This window comes from Monodon monoceros, unplaced genomic scaffold (genome assembly GCF_005190385.1).
Source record: "Monodon monoceros isolate NGI ecotype Baffin Bay Population unplaced genomic scaffold, NGI_Narwhal_1 Super_Scaffold_19, whole genome shotgun sequence".
NCBI classification, from domain to species: Eukaryota; Metazoa; Chordata; class Mammalia; order Artiodactyla; family Monodontidae; genus Monodon; species Monodon monoceros.
Window position 1 is genome coordinate 14680163 of NW_021703775.1, and position 9710 is coordinate 14689872.

General features: G+C 41.2%; 1 protein-coding gene across 1 annotated transcript in view; it reads right to left on the reverse strand.

Annotated features, from left to right (window-relative positions):
- Window positions 1-9710, reverse strand: part of DNAH6 (dynein axonemal heavy chain 6) — a 291735-nt gene that overhangs the window by 24009 nt on the left and 258016 nt on the right. The window contains exons 68-69 of the mRNA XM_029232839.1: window positions 6842-6980; window positions 476-595 (exon numbers count right to left, since the gene is read on the reverse strand). Coding sequence (XP_029088672.1) covers window positions 476-595; window positions 6842-6980 — 259 coding nt within the window. The remainder of the gene's footprint in view (window positions 1-475; window positions 596-6841; window positions 6981-9710) is intronic.

The following is a 9710-nucleotide window of genomic DNA, read 5'->3' on the forward strand; positions in this document are numbered from 1 at the left end:
GTTTGGTGCTTCTGTGTCTGTTCAGATGGTGGCTGTAGCCAGCTGCCTCACAGAGACACAGGGACGGGTCTTCCTCGCCTTCATCCCTGTGTCTAGTTTCTTTACCTTTTCTTGAGGCCTTTACATCTAATCAGTGTCCTAACCTTTCAGGGTGTTAACCTGCAGAACATTTCAAGGTTCTGAGAACCCAGGGATGTGCTACGGAGAGGTGTGTTGCGAATTTATGGAACTTTGAAAACACACAGAATACCACCCACTTTAGAACAGAAATAATTCAAAATGGTTATCGTACAATAGATATCTTTGTACTCTTACAACCAAAGCCGTTTGGAAGGTGGTCAAGCATGAGGATGGGAGGGTGTGGGGTCTGGGTTGTGAGGACTGGACACAGACAGCTCCTGGATGGAAAACTGAGAGATGCTGTCAACGACTTCTTGGAAAAAGTTGTTTTCCATGATATTGAAAAGTCACTCACCTGATTCAGAATATTTATAATCCTCTTGTAATGTTTCAGGAGAAAAAAATCTTTTCAAAACAGTACGAAGGCATCTTTGATCCCAGGTATCTGTAACTCTACCACCATATGTAATTTCGCCTGAAAAGAAGTTTGCATTTAAAAACATTGTTTGCTTTTAATTGATATGCATACTCACATTCTAATAGGTTTATTTATTCACACATTTATTTGGTATTGAAAGTGGAAATAGCACATTGAGTTTCTTCTATTACCCCACCCCCAAAGATAATAAAAGTCAACTTCTAAAAAGCAGAAAAAAATCTAGTATATGTTCTCTCCCCTAATTATTTTGCTTTTCCCAAATAACTGATACTAAAGCCAGTGAGATCTGTTTACATATTTCTTTCTTCTTCCTGTTTTTTTTCTTCAAAAATATTGATTTTGGGTGTTATCCCATCATTGACTGTAGTATTCTAAAACAGACGTACTTTCCATGAACCACTGCTTCTTTTGGGGGCCGATGAGCTAAATGAAACCAAAACATTTTACTTATGATCTTGATATTGCCAACTTCTGAATCCTTTAAATGTTCATCATTTCTCATCTCCATCTCTTTCATTATGTCAAGAAGATATTTTTAAAAATTCTTTTTCAAGCTGAGATGGTTGGTTGAGAGTAAGTTATTTGTGTTTGGAATCTCGGTACTCTATTTCTTCCAGGACAGTAGCGTCCTGGCTTGCACCTATCTTCCCTCTCCTGTTGAGGCACTTCTGGTCAGTCTTACTGGCTCAGCCACTTAGAGTGAGGATGTTGGGGAGTAAGTGCCAGAGCTGATGATCAGGTAACTGACTCCCTGTATTAGCAACTCTAAGAGGGAAGAAAGAGATGCTGCTGTACTTTCCTGAGAATACTCTTCAGTCACTCTCTGGGAAATCTTGCAACGCAAAGTTGGGTTAAATCTTTGTGGTGGGTCCGTCTAGCTTCAGACCAACTTGGATCCTGAGGGCTAGATGGGAATATAAAGGTCAAGTTTCTTCAATTGCATCACGTTGTCTGCGAGAGGAGGGTGGCCGGGAAAACGCAGACTCCAATAATTAGTCACTGGTGAGAGGAAAAAGTTGCCCCGAAGTGCATTATTCTAAAAAAAATTTCGGGGACTTCCCTGGCGGTCCAGTGGTTAAGACTTCATGCTTCTACTGTAGAGGGCCCGGGTTTGATCCCTGGTTGGGAAACTAAGATCCCACATGCCGTGCGGCAGGGCCAAAAAAAATTTTTTTAAACAAAAATATTTATATTTTGAGAAGTAGCACAGAAATATTCGCCTTAAAAATCATCAGACTTTGTGTGCGTCCAGATTTAGTGTTATGTTTTTCTCGGATCAAAGTGAGTAAACCAGGAACTCGAATAATTTGATTCAGGGTAGACGACTCACTTTTAGGCTTACTTTTAGGAAGGAGTCTTCTGGGTTTAGAAGACAGATGTTGGGAGGGGGCATCTACCATTCACGTCCACCACCTGTCCTGGCCCAGGCATCACAGTTCCTGAGGGTCTTGTTGCAAATCCTGATGTGGTGTCTTCCCCTTCTCTTCCATTCTTATCCCTGTGGGCTGGCTCAGGGATGGCCCGACACAAACTGGATAGGCCTTAGGTTTAGCTCTGTCTTTGCCCACTTTGAGCTCAGAGCTGTCTCTTGGACTTAGGCATCACTGTAGCTTACTCTATAAAATTTTAAGGACCGTCCCCCACCCCCCTCCAACCCCAAATACATTCCCATATTTAAAGCCTCCTTAATCTTTCTCTGTTTATTCTCTCCTGTCTAGTCTCTCCCTTGGTGTTCCTGTATCCCCTTGTTCAATTCTTCACCTTGCTTTTGTTATAGCTTTATAAGTGGTTGCACCTGTTCCCAGCCTAAAAGACTGTAATTGCCAACCATTGCTTATAAGGTAGAGCCCAAATTTATTAACAACACACACAGGCTTTCAAGATGTGCCCGCAGATCACATTTTTTTAGTTTTGTTGAAGATAAAGCTTTCCTCCATATACATCTCCTCTTTATACTCTGCTCTGGCACTCATGAACTACTCACAGTGTCTACAGGCATGCCACATCCCGACACTGCTGGGCTTTACCATCACTGTTCTCTCTGCCAGTGTGCTCTCCTGCCTCTTCTCTCCTGCTGAGCCCAACCCACCATTCAGTGCCCCACTCAACCATTGCCCCCTTGGTGGAGCTTTCCCAGATTCCTCCAGGTAGCATTATTTGCTCCTTCTGAATTCCCACAGCATTGTCCATACACTTCTATTTGGGTAGTTGTCATACCATATTATAATTTATTTATTATCTCCATCCCATGAGTTTTTGGTAGGCAGGGACTACATCATCTTTGTATTTCCAGCATTTAGCATAGTGGTACTAACCTGGATTTTCTGGATTAATCCATAAATGACTGCCTAAAATCCCACCACAAGCAAATATCATTGCCTGGATAAAGCATTGCCTTTTCTTCTCCTATTGTTTTTTCTTTGAAACATTTTTGATGAGCTACACCTTGAAAATTATGTCACTTAAAATTTACATGTATAATTAAATAGTTTTTAGTAAATTTGAAAAGTTGTGTAACCATCACCATGATCTAATTTTAGAACATTTCTGTCATCCCCCCAAATAAATCTTGTGCCCATTAGCAGTCACTGTCCATTTCTTATCCCCGGCCCCATGCAATCACTATCTTACTTTCTGTCTGTATATTTGCTTTTTCTGGAAACTTCACATAAATGGAATATACAACATGTGATATTTTGTGTCTGGCTTCTTTTACTTAGCATAAAGTTTTTGAGGTTTATCCAAGTTGGAGCATGTGTCAGTACTTTATTTCTTTTTTATGGTGGAGTAATATTACATTTGTAATATTGTATGGCTATACCTCACTTTATCCATTCATCAGCTGATAGACATTCATGTTGTTTCCACTTTTGGGGATTATGAATAATGCTGTTATGAACATTTCTGTACAAGTTTTGGTATGGACATGAGTTTTTATTTTCCCTGGTATATAACTAGGCGTGGAATGGAATTTCTAGGTCATATGGTAAACCTATTAAAACATTTTCAAAAGCAGCAGCAACATATTACATTGTCACCAGCTATGTATGAGGGTTCCACTTTCTCCACATCCTTGCTAACACTTGTTACTGTCTTTTTTTTATTATAGTCATCTTAATGGGTGTAAAGCGGTATCTCATGGCTTTAATTTTCATTTTCCTAATGACTAAGTGAGCTTATTAGGCATTTGTATGTCTTTTTTTGCGAAATGTACATTGAAATCTTTTGCCCATTTAGAAATTGGATTATTTTTCTTACTGTTGTTGGAGTTCTTTATATACTTCGTATACAGGTGCCTTATCAGATATATGATTGCAAATATTCTCTCTCAGTCTGTGGTTTCCTTTTTCACTTTCTTGATGGTATTTGCTGAAGTGTAAAAGTTTTACATGTTGAAGAAGTTGAATTTATTATTTTTCTTTTATTGCTAGTGTTTTTTGTGTCATATCTAAGAAGCCATTATTAACCCAAAGTCATGAAGGTTTACTTATATGCTTTCTCCTAAGAGTTTTATAGTTTTAGCTCTTATATTTAGATATATCACTCATTTTGAATTAAGTTTTTGTATGGTGTGAGATAAGGATCCAAGTTCATTCTTTCGCAGATGGATATCCAATTGTCCCAGCATCATTTATTGAAAAGACTCTCCTTCCCCCATTGAATTGTCCTGGCTCCTTTGTTAAAAATAACTTGACCAGGGACTTCCCTGGTGGTGCAGTGGTTAAAAATCTGCCTACCAATGCAGGGGACACAGGTTCGAGCCCTGGCCCGGGAAAATCCCACATGCCTTGGAGCAACTAAGCCCGTGCGCCACAGCTACTGAGCCTGCGCTCTAGAGCCCGCGAGCCACAACTACTGAGCCCATGTGCCACAACTACTGAAGCCTGCGTGCCTAGAACCCATGCTCCGCAACAAGAGAAGCCACCACAATGAGAAACCCGTGCACCGCAACAGTGTGTAGGCCACGCTCGCCACAACTAGAGAAAGCATGCGTGCAGCAAAAGAGACCCAACACAGACAAAAATAAATACATAAATAAATTATTAAAAAAATAAATTAACCATAAATATAAGGGTTTATTTCTGGATTCTCAATTCTGTTCCATTGATTATATGTCTATCCTTATGCCAGTACCATATTGTTTTTTTTCAAAAATTGAATTTAGTTGATTTACAATATTGTCTTAGTTTCAGGTATACAGCAGTGATTCGTTTACACATATACGTTTATATATCTTTTTCGGATTCTTTTCCTTTATAGTTTATTACAAGATATTGAATATAGTTCCCTGTACTATACAGTAAGTCCTTGTTGTCTCACACTGTCTTGATTATTGTAGCTTTGTATAACTTTTGAAATTGGGAAATGTAACTCTTCTGACCTCATTCTTTTTTTTCAGGATTGTTTTTGCTTTTTGGAGCCCTTTGCATTTCCATCCAAATGTAATCAGCTTGCCAATTTCAGCAACAGTGTCAGCTGAGATTTTGATAGGGATTGTGTTAAACCTATAGATTGGTGTGGGGATTATCGCCACTTTCACAATACTGTGCCTCTCAATCCACGAGCATGTCATGTCTCTTCATTTATTTAGATTAATTTTCTTTGGCAGTGCTTTGAAGGTTTCAGTGCACAAATCTGCACTTCTTTTTGTAAATTTATTCTTAAGTAGTTTATTCTTTTTGATGTTATCATGAATAGAATTAAAAGTATTTTCTAATTGTTCATTGCTAGTGTATAGAAATGCAGTTGATTTTTGTATATTGACTTTGTATCCTACAACCTTGCCAAACTCATTTGTTACTTCCAGTTTGTGTGTGTGTGTGTGTGTGTGTGTGTGTGTGTGTGCGTGTGTGTGAATTCCTTAGGATTTTCTGCATGCAAGATCTTGTCATCTGCAAATAAAGATAGGTTTACTTCTTCCATGCTAATCTGGATGTCTTTGATTTCTTTTCCTTGTCTAATTTCCCTGGCTGGAAACTTCAGCACAACACTGAATAGTAGTGATGAGAACAGATACATCTTTGTCTCATTCCTTTCTATCCTTTTCAAAACACAGTTACGGGCTTCCCTGGTGGCGCAGTGGTTGAGAGTCCGCCTGCCGATGCCGGAGACATGGGTTCTTGTCCCGGTCCGGGAAGATCCCACATGCCGTGGAGCGGCTAGGCCCGTGAGCCATGGCCGCTGAGCCTGAGCTCTGCAACGGGAGAGGCCACAACAGTGAGAGGCTCGCGTACCGCAAAAAAAAAAACAAAACAAAAAAAACAAAACACAGTTACTTCCACAGCAGTAGAAATTTAGGTAACCAGAAAGGTCAAGTGTTCTAGGAGAGAAGGAAGGGAGAGAAAAGCTAGGAAGCAGAAAATTCAGGGTACATAGAGGGCGCCAGAGAAGAATTCTGCCTAACCCACTGCTATGTTAAGCAATGTTGGCCACACAGGAGTGGCTGAGAGCAGGAGTACAAGGGAGCTTCCCAGGTTCCATGCCTGCTTCTCTTGGTCCACCCTGGGGATGGGTCCTCATCCATTTCCGTACTGTTTCGCTGCCCTTCACTCAAACATGTTCCAAGGTGTCACGTGCTGTTCAAGGCTCTAGATCAGCTGATGCCTCTCTGCTGTTCCCCATTTCCCTTGCTCAGCAATGAAAACCATCCATTCCCATTCTGCTCTTCTCCCTCCCTCACCTCCCAGTGGGAATCTGTTCTTCATTATTTGGGTCTACATGGTCTAAATTGTATCCGATTTTGGCAGTAAGATCTCATTTGGCCACAATTCATATTTGTTAAAAATTGTAATTCCTGAAATAGTTTTTCCTTTTTCATAAGTACACCTAACTCAACAGGTCTCGACTAGTCAATCGTGTTTCGATTCTTTGAATTTAAGAGCACAGACTCTGGAGGCTGGACTGCCTGCCTTTAAATCTTGGCTTCACCCTTGTTCTTCAGGTTCCTCGTGTGTAAAATAGGGATATAATAGTTTTCACCTTATAGGGTTGTTGTGAGGATTAAATCTGCTAATTCATGGGACATGCTTAAAACATGCTTAGCATGTAGCAAGAGCTATCTAAGTTTTTGCTATTATTATTTGGGAAAACATTCATCCCATTTCCTATGTGTAAATATTCTTATGATATTCTTATCATGGTCTTATCTTCTCAAAGGCAGTATCAGAAGTCATCACCACCGTCACCAAAGGCTTGGGAGGACATCATTTTGGTATAAGCCAGGTGGGCGTAAACCAACAAATGTGTGGTGCACAGCTGGACATCAGATGTGGGCATACTGACCAGTGATGTAAATCAATGCATCCCAGGGAATCTTTCCTTCTTGACAGTAAAGGTTGAGGTTCAGTAAAGCACATTCTCTGTCACTGTCATTAAATTCATAGCAGATATTCCAACCAAGAGGGCCGAACTTTTTTCTCTCCTAGAATAGAAAATGAAAATGGTCTTAAAGTTTGATAAAATTAATTGTGTAAAATACTGAAAACTAAAAGGTTTCTGTTGAAGTTGAGCATCCTCATTGTGCAAAATCGGTTAAAATCATGACATCCAACTTGAGCCAGGCTTTCAGTTTGGCTGTCACCAAACAGGGCAGGCACCTCTTCCTCCAACACTGGCCTTTTGCCAATTTCCCAAAAGAAAATTTGATATTACGAGAAATGTGAAAATGTGATAGACTTGTCAAAAGAACATTTGTTCTTCATGGTAAAATAAAATATTTCTCCGTCAAAATAGGGACAACTATCCCACCTAGAGTCTTTTGGCATAAAAATATTGACACTAGTCACCCATCTGGTGGAGAGAGCTGCCCCCAACTCTTCTAAGAAGTCTGTCTATCACCCAGGCTTTTCAGTCATGCGTGATGTGCTGCTTACATGCTGACTTCTCTATAGTGGCCTTTTTTTTTTTTTTAAACTGTTACCCAGAATCTCAATTCTTGTTTCATAACTCCCCGTAGTGAAATCTTTCCCTTTCTTTGTTATCTCCCTATCTCACCTAATTTCTTAATTCTAAACTATTGATTGTATCAGAGGATTGGTCCCACATTCCCTCCTCTTTTCTTAAATTTATTTTTTTGTTTAAAACATTTTAAAATTATTATTATTTTTAAAATTTATTCATTTTTGGCTGCATTGGGTCTTCATTGCTGCATGTGGGCTTTCTCTAGTTGCCGTGAGTGGTGGCTACTCTTCGTGGCAGTGTGTGGGCTTCTCATTTTGGTGGCTTCTCTTGTGGAGCAAGGGCTCTAGGTGTGTGGGCTTCAGTAGTTGTGGCACGTGGGCTCAGTAGTTGTGGCTCATGGGCTCTAAAGCGTAGGCTCAGTAGTTGTGGCGCATGGGCTTAGTTGCTCCACAGCATGTGGGATCTTCCTGGACCAGGGCTCAAAACCATGTCCCCTGCACTGGCAGACAGATTCTTATTCACTGTGCCACCAGGGAGGTCACTTTAAATTTATTTTTTAATTTTTATACAATTTTTAAAGGTTACACTCCATTTACAGTTGTTACAAAATATTGGCTATATTCCCTGTGTTGGACAATACATCCTTGAGCCTGTCTTACACCCAATAATTTGTACCTCCCCCTCTGCCACCCCAGATAGCCTCCCCACCCCGTAACCACTACTTTGTTCTCTGTATCTGTGAGTCTGCTTCTTTTCTGTTATATTCACTAGTTTGTTGTATTTTTTTATTTTTTGTTTATTTTTTGTAATTAAGTATTTATTTATTTATTTGGTTGCACTGGGTCTTAGTTGCAGCAGGCTCCTTAGTTGCGGCATGTGGGCTCCTTAGTTGTGGCATGCGAACTCTTACTTGCGGCATGCATGTGGGATCTAGTTCCCTGACCAGGGATCGAACCCCGGCTCCCTGCATTGGGAGTGCGGAGCCTTAACCACTGAGCCACCAGGGAAGTCTCTTGTTTTTTTTTTTTTTTTTTTTTTTTTTTTTTGCGGTATGCGGGCATCTCACTGTTGTGGCCTCTCCCGTTGCAGAGCACAGGCTCCGGACGCGCAGGCTCAGCGGCCATGGCTCACGGGCCCAGCCGCTCCGTGGCATATGGGATCTTCCCTGACCAGGGCACGAACCCGTGTCCCCTGCATCGGCAGGCGGACTCTCAACCATTGTGCCACCAGGGAAGCCCTCTGTTGTATTTTTTTAAATAACTTTTTTTATAACTTTTAAAAACAGATTATTTATTTATTTATTTATTTTTGGCTGTGTCGGGCCTTAGTTGCAGCACGCGGGCTTCTCTCTAGTTGTGGCATGAGGGTCTTCTCTCTCTAGTTGTGGCGCTCAAGCTCCAGGGCCCGTGGGCTCTGTAGTTGTGGTGAGTGGGGTCCAGAGAGCGTGGGCTCTGTAGTTTGTGGCACGCAAGCTCTCTAGCTGAGGTATGTGAGCTCAGTAGTTGTGGCGTGCAGGCTTAGTTGCTTCCGTGGCATGTGGGATCTTAGTTCCCCGACCAGGGATCGAACTGGCGTCCCCTGCACTGCAAGGCAGATTCTTTACCACTGGACCACCAGGAAAGTCCCTGTTGTAGTTTTTAGATTCCACATGTAAAGTGATATCGTATAGTGTTTGTCTTTCCTTTCTCTGCCTGACTTATTTCACTTAGCGTAATACCCTCCAAGTCCATCCATGTTGCTGCAAATGGCAAAATTTCATCTTTCTTATGGCTGATTAATATTCCATTGCATATATCTACCACATATTTTTTATCCATTCATCTGCCGAGGGACACTTAGGTTGGTCTATATCTTGGCAACTGTACCATGTTTCCTCCTCTCCATCTCAAAATTTCCCTAAATCTTAAACCATCCCTCATCTCAAATGCTTTTGTTAATAGAACAAAGGCCTCCCACTGGGAGCCCCAATCCCAGCCTCTCTGATCTCCTCTAGGACCTTGTTTACTTATTTATCCCACATTTTGCATCTTTAATCTTTGTTTCTTCTCTACTGATTCTTCATCTGCAGACCACACACATTTGAAAACCAGGCAGCCTGTCTAATCGAGACCCCATACAGAGATATGGAGCTGGAGTCAGAATTCTGGTACAAGGGCCACAGGATGGACACCAGATCAGGGCAGTGAGGTCTGAACAGAGGGGGGAAAGGAGTGCCCAGTACGAGGCCACAGGATGGGTACCAGATCAGGGC